The 22551-nt window shown below is 35.9% G+C and overlaps 2 protein-coding genes and 1 pseudogene across 2 annotated transcripts; 2 read left to right on the forward strand and 1 right to left on the reverse strand.

The window, feature by feature from the left end:
* Nucleotides 1-350: 350 nt before the first annotated feature.
* Nucleotides 351-1981, reverse strand: BNAC05G28960D (UV-B-induced protein At3g17800, chloroplastic). The gene is made up of 3 exons (XM_013874174.3): nucleotides 1757-1981; nucleotides 1333-1613; nucleotides 351-1263 (listed from the first exon to the last, which is right to left on the reverse strand). The coding sequence occupies exons 1-3, from the start codon at nucleotides 1856-1858 to the stop codon at nucleotides 441-443; spliced, it is 1206 nt and encodes a 401-aa protein (XP_013729628.1). The 5' UTR covers nucleotides 1859-1981; the 3' UTR covers nucleotides 351-440.
* Nucleotides 1982-2133: 152 nt separating this feature from the next.
* On the forward strand, nucleotides 2134-4012 carry LOC106433322 (F-box/LRR-repeat protein At3g58980). Its single transcript, XM_022703135.2, has 2 exons — nucleotides 2134-3081; nucleotides 3267-4012. Exons 1-2 carry the CDS (start codon nucleotides 2728-2730, stop codon nucleotides 3393-3395), a joined length of 483 nt encoding a protein of 160 aa, XP_022558856.1. The 5' UTR covers nucleotides 2134-2727; the 3' UTR covers nucleotides 3396-4012.
* A 16958-nt stretch (nucleotides 4013-20970) lies between these two features.
* On the forward strand, nucleotides 20971-22175 carry LOC111206162 (annotated as a pseudogene).
* Nucleotides 22176-22551: the final 376 nt, after the last annotated feature.

A 22551-nucleotide genomic window follows, 5' to 3' on the forward strand; every position in this document is an offset into this window, starting at 1 on the left:
AATGAGAAATCATCTAGCGAGTTTTGATTAGGATAACCACACAATTTAACACAAACAAGATTGAAATATGGTAACTAAAAATCGTTTATTTAAGCTAATCTGGAATTAACTATGTCAGCAAGTTTATAAAGACATGTCATTTATATCATGTCACATTTTAGAACCAATCAAATTATAATTTTTCAGTTAAGCATGTCTTCAATTAATAGTATAATGTTTATATAAGAATTTTAGGTTAAATAAATAAAATAGTAAGAAAATAATCTAATAGATATCGACTTAGAATCTAAAGTTTTGAAGTGTAGTTTTAATAAGTTTTGGAAATTTGAGTTTGTTATCAATTCTTCACATGAGAGAGAAACAATTTACATTCAAAAGTACAAATGTCTTCTTTCTTTACATAATAACTTGGAAAACAACATACAAATTGACGACTAGGCTCAAGCCTTGAGGAAATGGTACTTAGATTCAACGTAGCTCTCTGCGTCCCATAAGAAAGATCCAAAGGTCACAGCTTCCAAAACCAACGTAGCAAGACCCGAGAAACTCAGAGACAGAACCTCATCGTTAGACGTATCCAGCTTACCGTCCTCCAGTATCCTTATGTCCGGTCGCCCAAAGAGCGCCTGAGTCTGCTTCTCTATCAGCGACATGGCTTCTTTAGACCGTATCGTGGCGTATCTCTGAAGCGTATCCGAGTCCAAGTACGTAACGTACGATCTCAACCCGTAAGACGACGACTCATCTTCATTCCTCTGTATTGCGTACTCATCAGGATCATATTCCTCTGGTTGGATCCGGATCAAGGAATCCGGGTCCCATAACGGGTAAGGAGGGGAAGGTTCTTCGTACCGTTCCCTGGTTTTGTCAGGCCGTTTGGGAAGTGTGTTCATGGTTCTCTCAAGCTGGTATCTCTGGTCGATTCTTCTTAGGAAGTAGCCATACATGACAGAAGCAGCATAGAGTTTCCCGAGTTTGATCTTGCTTATCTGAACTATGGAGCTTAATGGACCGACTGCAGTTCTGTCTCCAAGAACCGAAGAAAGGTGACTCTGTATCATCTCGAACGCTTCTGCAGAGTGAATGACTTCAAGCTTCTCTTCTTGGTTTGGCCATAAGTCTATCCGTCCTGCTGGGTCTGAGGTTGGTTTAATCTGAGGGATCATGGAGATTTCTTTCTCCACAAATCTATGCACCACTAAGCAGTAAATGATCTCTGCCAATGTTTTACGTTTTTCCTTATCCTTAACTTCAGATATCCTCCTGCGAAAGAGAAAGAAACTGCTAATATAACATAGCCTAGGTTTAAGCAAGAGAGGATAAAAGACTTACTTAGAGAGACTGTCTTGCGAAGAAGACGATTCGGCTTTGAGATTCTCGTTTTCGGTGGATAACTTGTCGAGCTGCTGATCGACAGTGACGGGTAAGAGATGAGGATGAGTCCTAAGAATCTGGTCCAGAAGCTGTCCCACAGGAGATTCCAGCTCAACAGGAGCAATCGGGGCAAAGTTGTCGTCTTCTCCTGAGGCTCTCACTGTCACGCCTCTTCCTCGCCCGTTCTCAGCGTTGTTGCTGCTACTTCCAAGCTTGGGGATACAGAACGAATGGCATCTCTGTATATAACAACGAAAGCAATAGCAAGAACATAAACTGAGAATCCATCAGAACATAACATGAGCTACCAAGTGTCCGAGCAGATTAAACTAACCTAACCTAACGAAATACAGAACGAAGTAGACGAAACGACGAGTTTCACCTGAGGAAGAAGCGATGGAGAAGTAGAGGGAGGAGAGAGGAGCTTCGAGAGGGAGTGGTAGTGCTTGAAGCAGAGGCAGCCATAGCTGCCGATTGCTTGCATTTTTCTTCTTGGTTTCGATTTTTCAGAAAGTATCTCAGAGATGACTACTACCAAATTGTGGCTCAGGTTCTACAGAGACTCCTCTTATTAGCTCCAAAAATAAATAAATTAATAAACTATGTAGAAAATAAACCACTAAGAGCACGCCACGTCATTATAATTGTTGGGCCACAATCAGCTCTTATACAAATTTAAATTCAGGCCCAAAACGTTTTCAACTTTGGTATCTGAGTTGATGATCATCATCGTTGTTGTTTTTTCTTGTTTGACTGTAGCATGCCACGTGGAAGAAGCACACGAACGGCGCAATGCAAGACGCTTCGATTCCTTTACCTCTTGTCTTTTTCACCTTTCCTGAAATAATATCTCAGATGCACCCAACATGTGGGGGCTTCTCATCTGTAGCAAGGTTAGTGTTTAGTTAAGTTACTGAAACTGAAAGGAATCATTAGCAATAGGAATAGGATGGATAGGATTATTATTCTACCAAAAGAGGCTATCCGCCGCATTGTCTCCTTTCTTTCTGCAAAGGAGGCTGTTTTTACATCTATTACATCTATTCTCTCAAAAAAGGAAGTTCTACCTAAGATGCTGAGATCGGGCTGATCCAGCTTAGCATGATCTTATCAACCGTTGTCTATGTGATGTGCTGAAGCAGGGCGTCTTGGATCTTAAACTGGACATTATTATCTTCCCTTTGAGTTTTTCACTTGCAAGACAGTTGTTAAAGTGGAACTGGAGGGTCGTTACGCGGCGGGTTTATCCTATGGGAAGGGTTTAGTTTCATTCGGTTCAACGATCTTCGTGGTTGTGCGTTTGAAAAACTTCTTTCTGCTTGTCCTGTACTTGAGGAACTGACCATATTTGGTATGAGGTGGCAACATCCGAAATGGTCTGGCAAGTTGTGCATTCCAACCCTTCAAAGACTAATTATTCAAGATTTCCATCCTTCTCAGTTTACGAGAGTTACTTTGGATACTCCAAGTCTTACCTATTTGGAGTGCTCCGATGCTATGCCGGATGAGTATTCAATTGTTAATCTTGACTCCCTTGTTGAAGCTAAGCTCCATCTTATGTTCACTGGCGGTCAGTACCAGTACTACATACCCTACGATGGATCTGTAAGTCATGATCACAATAATTCTTCTACCAATCCAACAAATCTGATAAAGGGGTTGGGAAATGTTGAAATCATGGAGATATTATTTCAGAATACTTTCGTGGTAAGTGTGCTGTTGTTTCTTTTATAACTCTGTGACATCTTATTACAATTTGAGTTTCTAGAAAAAAAGATAATTAGTAATCATTGAGACATTATTGTTTCGCTTTCATTTGATGTTCCACTAGAGTCTTTTTATCTAAATAATGCAGTACGTTGAAGATTAGATATTTTTTTTTCCTGTTTCAGGCATTATATTACTTTCGTGAAGCAATCCCGGTGTTTGAAAACCTATATCATTTAACCATTAGATGTGATGATGAGGAGGATTGTATGGCATTTCTACCATATTTGCTAGAGAAGTCTCCAAAACCCTAAATGCTTATTGGTCAAGTAGCTTACCTTAAAGATACTCCTTAATTTTCTCTTTTTTATATATATGTATATATATTGTTCCTCTTGCTTCAGGGTCCACTGCACTACAATGAAGAACAACCTGAATCTGTTTGCAACTGCTTGTTGGGATATTCTTTCTTGTTGTCGTGTCCTACAAAGGTCCTACAGATAACCGATTACCGCGGAACAATTGGGGAGGTGGATCAACTGAAGCATTTTATAGAGAAACTGTCGTGTCTGAAGTTGGTGAAACTTCATTCTTGTGATAGACCTGACGTAGACAAGCAACAGTTAATGATTCCCAGAGCTTCTTCAAAGTGCAAGATCAAGGTCACATTTTCCAATTAGTTTTACTAACGCATGCATGAACAAAACTTTGGTCGTTCAAAAAATACTTTGGTGGTTCGTCCTAGTTTCTCCTGTCTGTTGCCACATGAATCGGATTGTGATCACTCTTTTCTGACTTAGATCCTAGTTACTGCGTTTATCTTTTGTTAGATTCCTCATTTGTCTTAGTTTGAACTTTTCTTTCTAGGGCCTGTTTTTATTCCGGTTTTTGTTATATGCTTTGTTTTAATTGATCGTTGAACCTTACTCTGTTTCAACTCATCGTATGATCATCACTGGAAGTGACAGAATTTTAATCAAAAGGTGGATGCTTTTTGGAAGAGAGAAAACCAAAGCCTTTGGCCCTGTTCGTTTGGTCCTTGATGGATCATCTGGGTGAAGATGGAAATCAATGTTCGTTTTGTGCATTATAATCATACATCCAGATGGATCACCCAACTGAATTTTTAAAAACTCATCTCAAATTCTCACCCAAATGAAGGTGAGTCTTGATGGTACATCTGGATGTAGATGCATCTAGTTCAGACCAAAACGATAAATGACAAAAATGTCTTTTTAAAATCAAAATATTATTTTCAAACCGTAAATTCTATTTTTTTGCAAATAAATTTTTCCGCCAGAACCGAAAAATACATTTTCCCGCAAAAACTGAAACACAATTTCCCGCAAAAACCGCAAAATTCGTTTTTCCTCAAAAACGTAAAACGCATATTTCCATAAAAACACACTTTTCGGTCAAACCGGTAAAACATCACTTTTCGGCCAAAACCGGAAAACGCATGTTCCCGCCAAAACAAAAAAAACGCATTTTCCCGCCAAAACCCAAAAAACACATTTTCCCGCCAAATCGCAAAAACATTTTCCGGCCAAAACCGCAAAAAGCATTTTCCGGCCAAAACCGCAAAAAGCATTTCCTCGCCAAAACCAGAAAAACACAATTTTCTCGCCAAAACCGGAAAACAGAATTTTCCCGCCAAAACCGGAAAAACGCATTTTCCCGCCAAAACTAGAAAACAAAATTTTCCCGCAAAAATAGGAAACATAATTTTCCCGCCAAAACCGGAAAAACGCATTTTCCCGCCAAAACTGGAAAAACGCATTTTCCCGCCAAAACCGGAAAACAGAATTTTCCCGCCAAAACCGGAAAAACACATTTTCCCGCCGAAACCGGAAAAACACATTTTCCCGCCAAAACCGGAAAACACAATTTTCCCGCCAAAACCGTAAAAACACAATTTTCCCGCCAAAACCGGAAAACAATAATTTTCCCGCCAAAACTGGAAAACGGAATTTTCCCGCCAAAACCGGAAAACAGAATTTTCCCGCCAAAACTGGAAAACGCATTTTCCCGCCAAAACCGGAAAACGGAATTTTCCCGCCAAAACCGGAAAACAGAATTTTCCCGCCGAAACCGGAAAAACGCATTTTCCCGCCGAAACCGGAAAAACGCATTTTCCCGCCAAACCGGAAAACAGAATTTTCCCGCCAAAACCGGAAAACGGAATTTTCCCGCCAAAACCGCAAAACACACTTTTCCCGTCAAAACCACAAAAATGTATTTTTCCGCCAAACCCATAAAAATGTATTTTTCCGCCAAAACCGCAAAAATGCACATTTTCGCCAAAAACACATTTTTCCTCAAAAACCGTAAAAATGCTATTTTTCCGTCGAAACGTAAAAAATTATATTTTAATCATTTTATTAACAAGTCCACCTGGATGTAGATGGAACTTAAAAAATGAAAAGCAAACGAACATAGTTGCATTCAGATGATTCATCTGGATGCATGGACTAAATGAAGAAACGAACAACACCCAGATGAAGCATCTGGATAAGACATCTAGATAGACCATCTGGATGCATCTTCCAGATGTACAAACGAACAGGGCCAAAGTATATCTTCAAGGCAGAAAACTTGCTCATAGTTTTGGTCAAAGGCTATATACTGTCCACATTTCAAAAGTTTGGTTCTTGGTGGAACAGAAGCTAAAACGAATGCGTCAATCCAATCATATATTTCTGTTACATCTTCTTGCTTGCTTCAGAAAAGTTTTCTTTATTCCCGTATATGCTTCTCTGCAATTCTAAACACAATTTTTGAAAAGAAAAACGACACTATGTGCAAATAGATTAGCAGATTAGCTTTCACCTCATAAACACATTATACAGGTTAACAAGACATGCTGGCTCAGTGGCCGGAGTGTTTGTAGAAGCCGAAAAACCGAATTGACATAAACAATGTTAATAAAAGCGATGTTAAAGAATTGGACGATTCAAAAGACTAAATGAAAAGCGATACGAATTTTTTTCGAAAACAGACATGGAGTCGAGATATAATATATTTTCTTAACTCTAAATCATTCCGTAGTGAGACGAAACATAGTGAAATACCGAGTCCCAAAATACAACCATGTAAGACCAATCACACGTCATTTGTGTTTGTCTCGACGAACGAACTTATAGACTTACGCTTTTGGATTTTTTTGCTGTTGGATTTCAATAAGGAAGTGAAGAAGAAGAAGAGAGACTGGTATTTAAAAAGAAGATGAAGAGCGACTTCCCGTGCCTGTTGCAAAACATGTGCTCATTAGTGGAGATTTGGCAAAGATCTCGGAAAGTTTAAGTTACAAAAATTTATCCCTTAAGACTCACTCACTCTATTTTATCATTTAAATATATGGCACTTAATTGGGACCCAAAAAACATCTTGTGGTGGTTATAGGGTCACATTCTCCCAAGCCCAAACCCACGCCGAGCCGACCGGAAAGCGGTGCACGCGTGGGGAGCCTTTCTCTCTCCTTGAGACATTTAAACACTCATATCATAGGAACATATATATAATGGTCACATTCTCTTCCTCTAACCGATGTGGGACTTATTCCCTTACATCATTATTAATGTTTTTGGGTTTTCAAACATATGCAGACTAGATGTTGACTTGGTATACTCTAATTACTATACTTATACTAATCCTGATTAGACAGGCAGACTTATCGAGAGTGTTTGCAAAAAATTCACTATGGTTGAGATGGTGACATTTTTAAGCCTTGAACCACTCATAGTTAATATCTGTTGGGTTTACTTTACCAGAAGGTGAACATGATATCTTGAACCAAACGGTATTTTATGTAGACCGAGACAACATGCATGACACAACTTCATTTTCTCGTAGAATTTAATTCTCTATTGTTTATTGTGGCTGTGTACTATTCATGGTTTTCAAGAGTGATCTTAGAGAATATAGCCTTTCTTTTAATCTCCTAGAAACGGCCTCATTTGACACTCATTAGGTGATTGACCATAAAATGTATTGAGTAATACTCCGCTTTAGAAGCTATGGAATTATTAAAAGCCTATGCTTATCATTCTCACATTCGTTTGCAATTTTATATTCTTATGAGCTGGGTAGAGACTACGTTGTCTCAAAGTGCTTTTAATAGATTTTTTCCCCTTTGACCCTACGTCTTGGGATTTCCTGTCATGATAGGTAGTGTTGCAATCAAGCATCCTCATTCGTTATAGGTTTTAAACTAATTTTTTTTAATTATATAGCAACAATATCTCATGGCAAACCTTTAGTGAATGGATCCGCTAGGTTGTTAGCTGATTTGATATAATCTATTGTGATTACACCATTTGAGATAAGTTGTCTAATGGTTTATGTCTTCTTCTGATGTGACGAGGTTTACCATTGTAGAGATTATTCTGAGTCCAAGTTATAGCTGATTGACAATCACAATGTATGCTTATGGCTGGCACAGATTTCTCCCACATATAAATATCTTCGAAAAATATTTTAGGCCATTCAGCTTCTTCTGCTGCTTTGTCAAAGGCTATGAACACAGTTTCCATGGTAGATCTGCTAACACTGTTTGTTTGGTAGATTTTCAGGATATTGCTGCTCTTTTAGTGTAAAGACATATCCATTTGTGGATTTTGAGTTTTTAGAATCTGATATCCGGTTAACGTCACTGTATCCTTCTAAACTGTTGGTTCTTTACCATATGAAGCCCAAAATCTTTGCTATGACGCAAGTAATTGAGTACTCTCGTTATAGCTTTTTAGTGTTTATGACATGGATTACTTGTATACCGACTCAGTATATTTACTGCACGCACTAGATCTGGTCTAATACAAATTGTCAAGTACATGAGACTTCTGATCAAATGTACATACTCGTTTTGTGAAACCGCTTCACCTGAATTCTTTGTTGGGTGAAGTAAGGGATCTAACAGAGTTTTAGTCGTACCATTAGAGTAATTTTTAAATCTCTCTAATATTGTATGAGCATAGTGAAATTGGGTTAATACAATTCCGTTTGAATTTCTTGTGACTTTAACCCCGAGAATAACATCTACTAATCACATATCTTTCATCTCAAATTTTCGTTTGAGCATGTTCTTTGTTTGATTTATAATGTCTTTATTGCTTCCAATAATGAGCATATCATCTACATATAGCCACAACAAAACATACGAATTTTTGGTAGTTTTGTAGTATATGCATTTATAACATTTATAAATTTTGAAACCATTTGACAGCATTGTATTGTCATATTTTATGTGTCATTGTTTAGGAGCTTGTTTAAACCCATAAAGTGACTTTACAAGTCAGCATACTTTATCTTTCTGTTCAGGAATGACAAAACCCTCAGGTTATTTCATGTAAATTTTCTCTTCAAAATCACCATTTAGAAAAACGGTTTTTACATCCATTTGATGGATTTCTAGGTCTCTTAAGACAATGATAGCTATCATCAGCTTTATTGATGTTATTTTCGTTACTGGATAATATGTGTCAAAATAGTTAAAGCCTTCCTTTTGTCGGAATCCTTGAACTAAAAGCCTAGATTTGTATTTTCTACCAGGTGTTCCATCAGCGTTTAGTTTTCGTTTCATTATGCATCTACTCCCTAGTGATTTGCAGCCAGGTGGTAAATATGTTATCTACCATGTATAATTTTACATGATAGAATCGAATTTACTTTTGACAGCTTTGTTCCAAAACGGAGCGTTTGGTGAAGATATGGCTTCTGCTAAAGTTTTTGGATCATTTTCTATCAAAAATGCCATTAATAAATCTTCAGCAAAAGATTTTTCCTTTCGAGCTTTTTACTCCTTCTAGGTTCATCTATTTGATTTTCTGAAATATCATTTAAAGAAATATCAACATTTGTCTCAATTTCTGACATTTTTCGTCGTCTCTTTCTTCTCTAGTTCATTTTGAACTTTGTTTTTCCTTGCAAGGGAAAATATTTTTGAAGAAAGTTTCATTTCTTGATTCCATGACAGTATTTTTATGAATGTCTGGTATTTCACATTTATGTACCGGAAATCAATAGGCACTACTATTATTTGCATATCCAATGAAGATGCAATCCACTGTTTTAGGTCCAAAGTGACCTTCTTTGGTGGTGGTACCGCAAGTTTTGCTAAGTGGATTGCATCTTCATTGTGTAGAATGTATTTATACGAATGTAAATTACTTTCCCGTAGTTCTTATGGATTTTTGCCAGTTACTTTGTGTGGAATTTTGTTCAGGATACAATTAGTGGTAAGCAACGCTTCCCCCCCCCCCCCCCCTCCCCTTCCAAATGTTCTAGGGTAGCCCAGATTCCTGCAACATTGCATTCATCATCTCTTTTAGAGTTTTATTTTTTCGTTCAGAAACTCCATTAGATTCTGGTGAATAAGAAGCTGTGGTTTGATAGATTATTTCATGTTCTTTGCAAAATGCATTAAGTGGACCACCATACTCTCCGCCTCTGTCGCTTTTAACTATCTTAATAATTTTTTAAGCTAATTTTCGACCATGAGTTTAAATTCTTTGATTTTTTCTAAGGTCTTATCTTTGCTATGTTATAAATATACATAACAATATTTTGTGCAGTCAGCTATGAAAGTCACAAAGTACTTTTTCCACCTCTTGTTTGTATGTATTTTAAATCTCATAAATCTGTGTGGATTAAATCTAAAGGTTTGTTAGTTTTTTCAACAAGAGGTGATGATATTTTTGTGAGCTTAGCATGTACGCATACTTCACATTTTTTTTACTTGTTTTTACATTTTGGATTAGATTTAGATTCATTAATATTTGTATCAATTTGTAGTTTACATGGCCTAACTTTCATGCCATATATTAAAAGACTCAACCAAATAAGCAACTAGCTCTTTTTTATTTGTTGAAACTTTTGGAGCTACAACTTTCGGAAAGACTGTCATTACATTCATTTTGACCAATCCATCCTTAACATACCACTTTCCCGAATAAACTCCATTCTTCCTAATCATGAGCTTATCAGCCTCAAGAGTCATGGTGAATCTATTCTTGCTGATCAGAGTTCCCGAGATCAGGTTCTTGCTCATGTCAGGCACATGCTTCACATTCTGGAGAGTGACTTCACGTTCATATGTCATCTTCAGAATCACCTTGCCGGACCTTCAATCTTGGAGACTGCATTGTTCCCATGAACATCTTCTCATGAGTCTTGCTTTTCTGATAGGTGATGAACACCACACTATCGGTGAAAATGTGGGTGGTGGCACCTGTATCATACCACCATTCCTTAGGGTTGTTGATTTCAACCATGTTGACCTCAGTCACCACTACAGGGATATCCTCCTCGGTGAGATTCTCTTGAGTCTTCTCTTCTCTGATCTTGCCACGACACTCAACAGTCATGTGACCAACTTTGTGGCAGTAGTGACATTTTTCCTTGAATTTTCTCCACATTCGCATTGATTTCAATGCCTTTCTTTTTGAAGTTTGTTCCAGGAGCCTTCCGGACTACAGCTATTTTGGAAGGATTAGCATGAGAGTGGGCGTGTACCTTTCCTTTGCCTTTGAGCTCAGCCATGATGACATTGTGCTCTTTAGCATGGAGCTTGTCATCATTTCGTTTCATGGATTCCATCTGAAGCCTCATGATGAGCTCCTCGAGACCCATCTTCTTCTTTTTGTGCTTCAGGTAGTTCTTGACATCCACATAGATTGGAGGGAGATTTTGAATGAAGCTGAGAGTTGTGAATGTCTCGCAGAGGGACATTCCTTCAACATCGATTTCATGTCAAATGAGATAGAACGCTTCCACCTGATCCATGATGGGTATTGAATCCACCATTTTGAAGTCATGGAATTTTTCAACCATAAAACTTCTGGCAGACAGCGTCATCACCTATGTACTTCTTGTCCAGTGATCTCCAGATAGACTCGGTACAATGGGTCAATGAGGTAACCCAAAATGTATCCTTTGGGGATGAAGCCGGAATGCACCCATATTTTAACACTTGCGAGAGTGTACACATCCTCAATCCCGTGAGGGATAATGCGATTATCCTTCTGCATGAATTTTTCAAGCTTCATCGTTGTGAGGAAGAACATCATCTTCTTCTGCCACGTTTTGAAGCCTTTGCCATCAATTTTTTCTGGCATCAATCCTTTAGAGATTACACCAGGAACAGCCAGAAGAGTTGGAGCTGCAACCGGAGCACTTGTGGATCCTTCAACTGAACCCGTTTGATAAAAACCAGCACCGAACAGGCTACGGCGAGTGGTTTCATCACCAACATTTCCCACTGGAACGGTATTTGATGTTGTTGTGTAGTCATGGTTGCATCAGTTGCGGAAACGTGGAGTCGAGTTTGATTATCCATGGTGTTGTTATGGTTCGTCATTTTTCTGAAAACCAGCAAACGAGATAGTATGTTAGTACACCGATATAAGCAACACAAATATACAAGATAATTGTATAGTAATGCCAAGACCCATTTTTCAAACTCGCTTAAAGCGCTCGAATAAACCATAGGCATTTTGATTGTTTCACAAACTCGCTTTAGAAATCGTCCATGGTTTTTATTATGTTTTAAGAATAATGTATAGAAACCAAAAACGGAAGTTCTTAGATCAAATCGCAAACCCGTTTCAAATAAAATAAAATAAAACGTTTTATAAGTCGTTTTCCATCTGATCAAAGCTTTATAACAAAAGTGATTTAGAGTTAAGATTGTATAAGCCGGAAAAATGAATTGACATAAATGATATTAATAAGAGTGATAATATGGAAACAAACGATTCAAAAGACTAAATGAAAAGCGATACGAAAATGTTTTCGAAAACATACATGTAGTCAAGATATAATTTTTTTAACTCTAAATATTCTCTCCGTAGTGAGATGAGATATAGCAAAATACTGTGTCCCAGAATACAACCATGTAAGACGAATCACACGTTACTTGTGATCGTCTCGACGAACTATAAACTCTACAAAACACTTTTGAGCCTATAGACTTATGCTTTGGGATATTTTTGATGTTGGATTTCGATAAGAAAGCAAAGAATGAAGAAGAAGAGAGCCTGATATTTAAAGAGAAGATGAAGAGCTACTTCCTGTAACTGTTACAAAACGTGTGCTCGTTAGTGAGGATTTGGCAAAGATCTTGAGAAGTATAAGTTACAAAAACATTTCCCCAAGAGTCGCTCACTCTATTTTATCGTTTAAATATATGGCGAGCAATTAATTGCGTGACGTTTTTTCAGACTACTACTTATCGTTTTAAAATGAAATGCATGTTTATTCGAGATGGAAATGAGCCAAAAAAACGTTGAGCTTAATTGGACTCAAAAACAACATCTTGAAGTGGCCATGGGGCTACATTCTCTCAAGCCAAAAACCAAAACCCAAATCCACGCGGGCTGGCTGGAAGGCGGCGGCAGCGCAAGCGTGGGAAACCTTCCTCTCTCCCTGAACCGTTTAAACACTTTTATCATGTGAACATATATATAATGCTCACATTCTCTTCTTCTAACCGATGTGAGACTTATTCTCTTACATCATCAGTAATGTTTTTGGGTTTTCAAATACAAAAGCTCAAGTCGTTTTTTTCTCAATAATTTGGCTAAAGCCCATTGGCTTTATTTGGTCCAATAGTATTGACCATCTTCAAAGTTATTTTGGGGAAGCAGATGAAAAACTGTGTATATTTAGTGTTTGCACATATAGTGATGAACCCAATACAATAGTTTGAATGGTTGTCTACTTTATTGATAACTATGGTAAACCTGCCCAACGGGCCGGCAAAAAAATAAATTAATAATACAAACTTTTTAAAATGTTTGTATAAAGAAAAGTTAAAAAAAAAATTAAACGTTTAATTTATTGTAACTAAAAGTAGCATTAACTTAGCTAATATAGTTTAACATTTCTATTTGTTTTTATTTGTCTTGTGTTGCTGTAAAGCATTTTTAGCTGAATAGTTGATGTAATTTATTAAGTTACTAAATTTTTGACATTTAGTGTGTCTTTTTGGATTGGTGATTTGTATTTCTTCTTTTAAATTATTAATTGTTGGTATTTTTTAAACGTTTTTTGAGAAATATTTATTTTAACGGTTCAATATCTTTTATATTAAAACATAAGTCACAACTTTGATTCATGTGTGATTTTTTTAAAAAATAGACCTAATGGACCTATTCTTATAAAGTCATATTACATTTAATCTCTAATCTTATCATTTAAATTTTGGGCTTACCATAAATTTTTATTGGGTTATCAATAATTGAATTTAAATAATAGAAGATTCATTGAATTTATAGATATTGTAAATTAAATATATATAATTTAATGTTGAAATACTATACCTCCATATGTTAATTATTTAAATATTTGTCGATGTTAACTTTTAAAATTATAAAGATTTTTTTTTTAAATAACAAAAATCATATTATCTAACAATGATTAATCTTTACTATCTTAAACCAATGAAAACAAATTTTAAACTATATAAATCTATGAAGCGAAAAGTTTAATTTTTTAAAAACTTTCTAAATTTGTGAAATGTTACAATATCTTTGAATATGGCAATAAAACAATATTTTACTAATCATTATATATATAGTTATGATTTTAATAATGAAATAATAATCCGAAAATATATATATAGAAGAAGATAGAAATACATGTGAAATTTGGAAACAATCTATTCAATGAAAAATATACCGTAAACTTATTATGTTTCAAAAATTGATAGACACATATATATTATAATATATACCAATTTAGAATTGAAAATAAAATGTTTATATAAATATAAATGAAAACAAAAATCCGCGCGGTTGCGCGGATCGAGATCTAGGCTCCAACTGGAATGGATGTTTTTGGAATAAAAACTTCCGGAATGCTTAATTCCTATGCATTCCAAAAATTGTTCACCATTTACAAAAGAAAAATGGAAAGGGTATTCCATTCAATTCCACAACATTCCATATTATTCCAAATAAAATTTTAACTATCATTTGAAAAATCATTCCAAATCAAAAATGTTCATGAACAAATGGAATGCTGATTCCATTCCACAAAATTCCATAAATAATGATTCATATCATTCCATATATTCCTTTTATTTGTCACCAGTTACACCCCCTAGTGTTTATTTTAATTTTGTAGTATAACCAATGTTATGTGTTTAGGATGTTAACTTGTTTTTTTGTGGGGTCACGATCCTAGTTTGGGTTTCATCAGGAGTTTAATTGTTCACATGACTATGGCTGCCATTTTATTGCAATAGTGTCCCACTACGTTTACCCCGTTAATTCCATATGTAATTCCGTTTTTTCAATAGAGTTTTAATATACGATGGTGGTCATATAATTACATGACAGTTTAAGTTACGATAGTCTTTTTATTCACAATTAGTTTTATTATTTAATGTGATCATTGTTGAATCTGCATTATGTTCTTTGGTGTGTTTGTGTAGATGCTTCTTTGGTTTCCGTCTCAACTTATATGTTTTTTTTTTGTTGGTATCGCATGAATTGTTGACCCCCTTCAATTGGTGATTGTCGTCTTTTACCCCTATCTCATTGTGGGGACTACTTTTCATTCGAAGTTTTTCATGGTCTGGGTATAAATAATTTATGTTTAGTTAATATTGTGTATGTTATATTGTTCAAAAAAAATACGTGTATCACGTCTGTAGTTGTACGTTTTTAGATGTGAAGAAATCTAAAATATTTCTCTGTCATGTTGGTATGAGGCATATTGTAGAACACTTTCTACCTGCTCCACGCTTTGATTCCAAACTTTTCCTTACCCAAGATTCAAAGTCTCGACCGTTATCATTTCTTGAGGTCACATTTGTGAATATTAAATAGATATGTGAAGAATATAAGGAAAACATCCAAGAAGCAGATCTATTTTTAGAGGATCATGAGGTTGACAGGATTGATCCCAAGAAATCTGTTTGGGTGGAAAATACGTTGAATTAAATGAATGTGAAAGAAATCTAAAATATAATTAGTTCTGTTTGTTTCCAAGCATTTATAGTCGGTTACAAATTGATTTTTTTTTGTACGCAAGTTTAATAATATCTACACAATAAAGGTCTGATATAGATTCACAAATAAAAGGTATATGGGATTCATCTTTGTGTCAACTCCCTTATTAAAATTTTTTTACTGAAACCATTTGATTAGATAGCCTTCGTTCATCCTTCTAGCTTTCACAACACGTTTCCACGGTTCAAGCCATTTGGTTTTTTGAAGTTTCTTTTTAAGTCTTTATATGAGAAGTCATTATTTACAGATCAAGCACAACAAATCTCTTGTGTGTTTACCTGCATTATATCGTCCAAATCTTTTCTCATTTATTTCAGCTTATACTGCTTAGCTTTATATTCCTGAAACATGAGAAGACATTACAGATTTACAGGTTAACCATAATAGCTATGTGTTTTAACGTCAAACAAACTAAGATGCATAACACCATTTTTGCTTACCTTTTTGAAATACTTGGCTTTAGCCAACGACTGTAACATGAGAAAGAAAATCAGATGGAGAGACAGACAAAAGAAACAAACTATAACTATATCCTTTCAAAAAACACTAATTCTTGATTACCGGTTGTGCTGCTTTATTTAGCTCATTTGGATAAATGATCAAAGCTATCTGAAGGAAAGACGATACACATACATATCTATCATAAAACAACTGAAAAACAACAGCTCCAATCATAAAACGAACCAAATGATCCAAAGATCTTATACAGCCACATACGCGAGTAGAATCCAAAACCAATTTTCTGCTGATCCCTTAAAATCTATCTACAATACTCCTCTCTTGTGAAGAGAAATCTATTTATATCTAAGTTCATGATAACAAACAAACAAAAAAAGATGAATTCAGGAACAAAAGAAGCAGTAGAGTGTTACCTTCAAGAGAAAGAGAAAAGAACCCATGATGTTATTGACCCTCTGAAACAAAAACAGATTCACCACCGATATCATAAGGAAGAGAAAACAGAACTTTCACATGGAGCCACCTATGTGTCTTGTTAGGAAAAAAAAGTAGGGGTCTTTAAGCATTTAGCCACCTATGTGTCTAAATGAAACGACCCCGACACAAACACCAAAAACAAAATCGAATACAAACCATAAGAACAGAACCGAACTACATAAACCCTAAGAGCAAAACCAAACAACAAAATTCCTAACAACAATAAAATCTGGATGAAACCAAAAAAACGGTACCACTTCTATAAAGAAAACATAGGCAGACCTCGTTAATTCATGTACATATGAATTTTCAGAGAATTTATAGTTGAAAATTTCACACGATGGCAGTAATGGAGATGCACAGAACGAAAAATCGTGGGAGGAATGGGGGATGTTGTTAATGAATGCATTAAAGACGACGACTGAATACATCCGACTTCCGTAACGTTTTGCCTGCGACGACCTTTGATATTGCTTGGACGGAGCAATAAAAACGAAGACCAAATATCATGGGTTTTAGATTTAAAGCCCCCACACAAAACGTAGCCCATATTTTTGAATTAATGAAACGTTGAGTTTTGTTAAAGTGGACAGGTGTCGCGCTGTAGGCATCTGAATTGATGACGTGGCACCCTGAGAAGAGAGTGAATCTCTTCTTTATAGTAATAGATAGATAGTGATTAAGTCATTATATAAGTTTTGATTAGACTGAAGCAGAATGTCAGCTTGATGGTTTAAAGTGCTAGTCAAACAAATCCAGTTTAAGTAAGTTACGATTCAAGTTTTTGTGATACAAATGTCAGCTTGATAGTTTAAAGTGCTAGTAAAAAAATTTGACCGTTTAAAGTAAAAGTGAATGTCATTTTGAGATTTTTTATGTGACCTATTATTTACGATCTTTTCCAACTTTCGATGTGGAGACTTTATCTCTAATACACCCCTTTGAAATGAAGACTCTTTCGATCATTAATTCCAAAATGTTTGGATAAGAATCGTTGGGACAACTTTAGACTTGATCGGATTGGAATACGAGAATCGGGATGTGATATCATATTAAGTTAGAAGAGCTTTCAACATCAAACTAACTAGTCATAACTTGATTGGCTATCTATCTTATATATTATTTAAGAAACCGATTACAAATTTCGATGCAAGATAATTTATCTCTAATAAGCTATACTTCTATCAGAAATAAAAAAACGTTTTAAGTGCTTAAAACCGCAACCACTCGCATCCGCAGACTCATGCAGTCGCACTTGCAAACACTGTTTACACTAGTTACTCTCTTAATATATTGTAAGATTATAATTTTTTAAAATGGTAATTAAGATATATTCTGGAAACTATATTTTCCCGGTGCTTGGAAAGCGCAGGTTTGTTTTTAAATCAGTTTCAACATAAGATAGTGTATAGCTTTGGGAAGATTCATCCGGAACGGCAAACCGGATCGTACCAAACTAAAAAAAAAACAGAAACTAAAATTGAACTGAATTTCATAAGTAATCGAGTATATCATATATCTCTGGAACCAAATAATTGAAATTTAACCGAGAACCAATGGTACATGAGTTTATAAAAATACAAATTATATACTTACAAATTTTAATTATATTTTATTTTAAATAACCAAATATCCTAAAAAAAATTCACGAAAACCTGAATTACCCAAATATTTTTGTTTCCAAAAGAGTAAAAATTATCCAAACTATCCGAACAACCCGAATCACCCTAAATTTAAACTGAGAGCCCAAATTATCTGATTTTTATCTACAAATCCGTAATTACTCGAAAAACAGATCGAACTAGAACTGAATTGGACCCAAATTTTTTTTTTTTTTTTTTGCATATTAACTGGTTCTCAAATTTTCTACTAAACCAAACCAAAGACCAAAATAACCCAAGTGAAACCAAACCAAATTTTGTATATACATGAATGGTTCCTAAAATTTTATAGCCAAAATACCAAAACCAAAAATACACAAACCGAAACGGAAAGCTGAGGACTAATAGTCCATCTACATTTAAATGATACAAAGATAGCACTCTATTTTTAAAAAATTATTTAAGTCTTTTTATTGGGGGTATATATGTGTTTTATAGATGAATTAAGATATAAGCATTGTTTTTAAATCTGATTCGGACCCGCTAACCTATAAACCCAGTGGTCGTATATAATCTGAACTGGCTTATGTTCTTCATATAGCATTTTATTAGAGGTTTTACCAACTGATATGTTTCCACAAAATTAGGATTTAATGAAAACCTATTAATTAATAATCCAATAAAACCTAAAAACCCGTCATTAACTTGTGAAAAGACACCGGTTGACCCGACAAGAACCCAAAAAATCTTATAACAGTTTTAAAAAAGTTGATTAAACTTCTCACATACTTTATAGTGTAACATAAAAATGAATAAACTATTTGATTTATCATATAAATTAAATGCATCGTTTTAATGTTATGCATTTTAATTTATAAGTTTTTTAATGATCAATACTATTACAATTTTAATATAGATAATTTCTTTCTTTTGTTTAGAAGCATAGAATGTGTTTACACATATTAATAAAATGAAATTTATGATTGCTGGAAAGGGCTTTTTTAATATATCATATATGCAATGAATTAAATTAGTGGGTATTTATAGTTTTAAGCCCAAAAACCAAATGATAAATTGCAATTAACTGCAATTAATTTTTCTTTGTAAATTTAGGAATAGTTTTGGAAAAATTGACAATTTTAATAACATCTTAACTTTATTGATATTAAATCAATATAACAGATTACATGAAACATAAATGACAACAAACATGTTGTCAGGAAAATATATAGTAGAGACATCGGTAACACGATGCTCCTAACACATTCTAGGATAGGCTGATTCGCTAGTTTTTCTCCACTTTTTCTGGTCTTGTAAGATCTATCTTGTGACTCTCAATGTAAGTAAATGCCTTTTTCTAAGAAGATCATTGGATGCTATCCATTTATTACATCATATTCCGTCCCAAACACTCCAACTGCAGGAGATAACATAATTTGTTGAAATTATCCATGGCATTGAAATTCTTTTGCTTTGAAAACGATAAAGCCATATCTTCATTTTGTTTTGTTGTAGTAACATCGGCGGACCCCTTCTTGGTTTAAATTCTACTTTCCCCTTATGTTCTTCAAGTCAGACTAACAAGATCTTGAGGGGAGGCGGATCGAGTAAAAAAAAGGAATATCACTTGACATCTCGCAGTCCCAGACATGAACCCCAGTATAATCCAATTAGTACATACCATTACCATACCTTCAAACCCAAGTTTAGAAAGTACATCAATCTCTTGGAATCCCCTGGCGGTGGCGGTTTTTGATGTTGATTATGTGTGTGATCGAATCGAGATCCTCGAAAGGTTATACAAACTTACAACATGTACAATGGATGGCCTGAAGATGCAGTCTGCTGAGATGATATGTATCAGTTCGTGAAGTACTACAAGAGATAGTACAGGCGTGTGTCATGAAGATAGAGCTGAATGGGAGTTCGGGTTTTGTGATGTGTGTGGGCTTGCTGAGATTGAAAAAGGAAAAAGGATATGTGCTTGAAGACATATGGACGTTTTCCATAAAGCAAAACGGAGTTTGCTTGAAGATGATGTTTTCCATAAAGAAAATGGAAAGTTACCTTATGTGTATTTGGAAGACTTGAAGAGCATGTTGAAGACTTGGAGAGCGAGTTAAAGACGTGGAGAGCAAGTTCTAGTCTGCTATACAAGGAGGGACATGCCTTATGAGAAAGCGAGACCTCAGAGAAGAGAGAGAGAGAGAGAGGTTTCCATGGTGTGTGGTACTGCATGGTGTCGAAGGACATTCTGAAGCATTGTCTGATGGAGTCTAATGTTGACTTAGTTTGGCGGCGTTTGAGTTGGCGTTTTGTGTGGTGGAGTTAGCCATCATGTGTAGCTCGTGTGAGCTTTGTGTGTGCTTGGGTGATCAAGCGTTTTGGTGTCACTGGTGTGCGTTGGGTGCTGACGTACTTGGTGAAGTACTTCCGTGGAGGTGGAAGATTGAAGCCTAGACTCAGGGGGAGTTTAGCAAATGAGGTTTCATTGAAGAGGTCGGTGAAGATTGCAGCTGTAGAAGACAGTGTGCTCCTGTGCGCCGGATGGTAATCTATGCATGTGTGTGTGTGTTGTACCATATAGCAATTGTAAGTTGCTCCTTGTTCTAAGTCAATGAAATCTGGACGAGGTCCCGGGGATGTAGGAAACGAACCCCGTTAACAAACTTTGTGTCTTTTTACTTTCTGCACTTGTTTTTCGTCGCCTCATATACACTAACATGGCCATCGATACTGTAGCCCCTAACTAGGAATGCCAACAGTGGAGAATAACAATCCCATCGGGAGAAGAGACGCACGCCAAATACTCGACGATAATCCATCAATCTTCTCATCCAATTCCTCATAATTGTCCCAAATAGGGATAATACATCTCCCACCAACAACATAGTTGATATTCGCCGGCCATAAATCCAGGGCGACCGGAAGTGTTTAGACGGCAACTAAACTAATACTAATTATAGAGGGAAAAAACAATGCCACTGAAATCCCCACGAAAAAGAGTTTAGCGGTGGCCTGAAGAGAATCGCATTAGGCGTTGCTTTAGAGAACAAGAATGTTTCTTTTTTTTTTATATTATAGAGTTATTTAAAACTTACTTTTTTAAATCTTCTTAAAAACAGTTCGAACTACACTTTGGTTTGTTTTTATTTTTTTTTGGTAACACACACTTCGGTTTTTTTTTATATATGTAAAGTCTGATCGGATAAATTCATCACTAACCGTTTCAATCTTTTGGAAAAAAAATATTTTTTTACATATTTGCATATATCTTGTTCGATCGTATAAGATTTAAGTATTTAACCTAAACCTGATCTTCTCCAACGTCTTCTTCTAACATGTCGACGTCTTTAACTAACCTTTCTACTGCAACAGACTCCAATGAGTCTTCACCACTTCTTGCAACCGCCACAAGCTTCAAAGAATCGTTACCACTTAATCAGACATATCTTCCTGATGACTTACTGTTGAACTTCTTTGTCCGCGTCTCGGTATTGTATTACCCAATTCTTTCCATAGTCTCCAAGAGATTCCGCTGTCTCCTTGCCTCACTTGCCCTTTACCAAACCCGAAAGCTTTTAAACCGCACCGAGAGTTGTATCTATGTGTGCTTACAGTACGGTACAGAAGAATCACGTTGGTTTACTCTCTGCCGTAGACCAACACAAGTCCCTAGATTCCCTAATCCTAAACCACAATGGTTCAGTCCATGCTTTAGACCATTTAGGAAGGAAGAGAGGAAGTCAGGTGACAATCTTTTGATCTCAGTCACAACTTCCAATTTTTCCCCTTGTGGTAATTTCCTGTGGAATCTTAGCACAGTTGGTTCTAATATCTACCTGATTGGTGGATACATTGGTTATAAACCCACGTCTAGGGTATTCTGCATGGATTGTAGGTCTCATATCTGGCAGGAAGCTCCAAGCATGCTGATAGCTAGGACAGTCCCTCGCGTGAGTGTTCTTGATGGGAAAATATACGTATTGGAAAGCTTCAAAAATTTGATATACGTATTTTCGATCCTAAACCCAAACATGGGAGCATGTGCCAACCCCTGGTGCAGAGATACGCGGTGAATATATACTTAAAAGAGGAGCCATCAAAGGAAACCTTTATTTTTTTGGAGACAGGAACATGCATGGTGTACAAGCCTAAGGAAAATAGGTGGGCTGCGGTAGGATGGGAGATAAATTATATAGGAACGGCGATCTGTGTGATAGATAACGTAATGTACTGTTATAGAAGGAATAAAGTGATTGAATGGTATGACGACAAGGAAAACTGTTGGAAGATTTTGAAAGGTTTGGAAGAACTGCCTAAATTACCAAGTGGTGTTACTTTGGTGAATTATGGTGGGAGGATTGCGGTTTCATGGGATACAAGAACATGTTTTAAGATGATGATTTGGTGTGCTGAGATTACTCTTGAGAAACGACTCAACGAACATGAGATTTATGGGAAGGTTGAGTGGTGCGATGTTGTGCTTACTGTCCCAAGGTCACTTCGTCTTCACAAGAAGTTGATTGTGGTAATATCAGTTTGATGAGGCAACATGGTCATATCAGTTTGTTTTCATTATGTTTTAAGGATTTATTTTAGGGGTTAAGTTTGATAAAGCAGAATGCATGTGATGTTTCTCTCTATTATAAATGCTATGTTTTGGCCTCTCCATGATTTATTTATGTTTTTTGTTTTCTAGATTATTTCATCAGTTACATAAGCGATAGTAACATCAAAAATACACCACAATAACATGATCAACCCATTTAACATTTCTACAATGGGTTAGAAAATTGACCATTAGTGTTTGCGTTTTCGCATAGTCAGACACAACACACAATCGCTAACTCCATGCATGTAGCGTCGACTTTCCCGTGGGAATAAGGTATGCTCTTGTTGTTCTAAGAGTGTAATCAAGT

Source organism: Brassica napus, chromosome C5 (genome assembly GCF_020379485.1).
Source record: "Brassica napus cultivar Da-Ae chromosome C5, Da-Ae, whole genome shotgun sequence".
Classification (NCBI taxonomy): Eukaryota; Viridiplantae; Streptophyta; class Magnoliopsida; order Brassicales; family Brassicaceae; genus Brassica; species Brassica napus.

What these genes read in the sequence shown, in the direction of transcription:
- BNAC05G28960D (XM_013874174.3), bottom strand. Translation starts at nt 1,858, where the DNA reads ATGCAAGCAATCGGCAGCTATGGCTGCCTCTGCTTCAAGCACTACCAC. An exon ending in CTCCATCGCTTCTTCCTCAG is followed by an intron (nt 1,614 to 1,756) that starts GTGAAACTCGTC and finishes TGTTATATACAG; the next exon opens with AGATGCCATTCGTTCTGTAT. An exon ending in TCGCAAGACAGTCTCTCTAA is followed by an intron (nt 1,264 to 1,332) that starts GTAAGTCTTTTA and finishes TCTCTTTCGCAG; the next exon opens with GAGGATATCTGAAGTTAAGG.
- LOC106433322 (XM_022703135.2), top strand. Translation starts at nt 2,728, where the DNA reads ATGAGGTGGCAACATCCGAAATGGTCTGGCAAGTTGTGCATTCCAACC. An exon ending in TATTTCAGAATACTTTCGTG is followed by an intron (nt 3,082 to 3,266) that starts GTAAGTGTGCTG and finishes TTCCTGTTTCAG; the next exon opens with GCATTATATTACTTTCGTGA.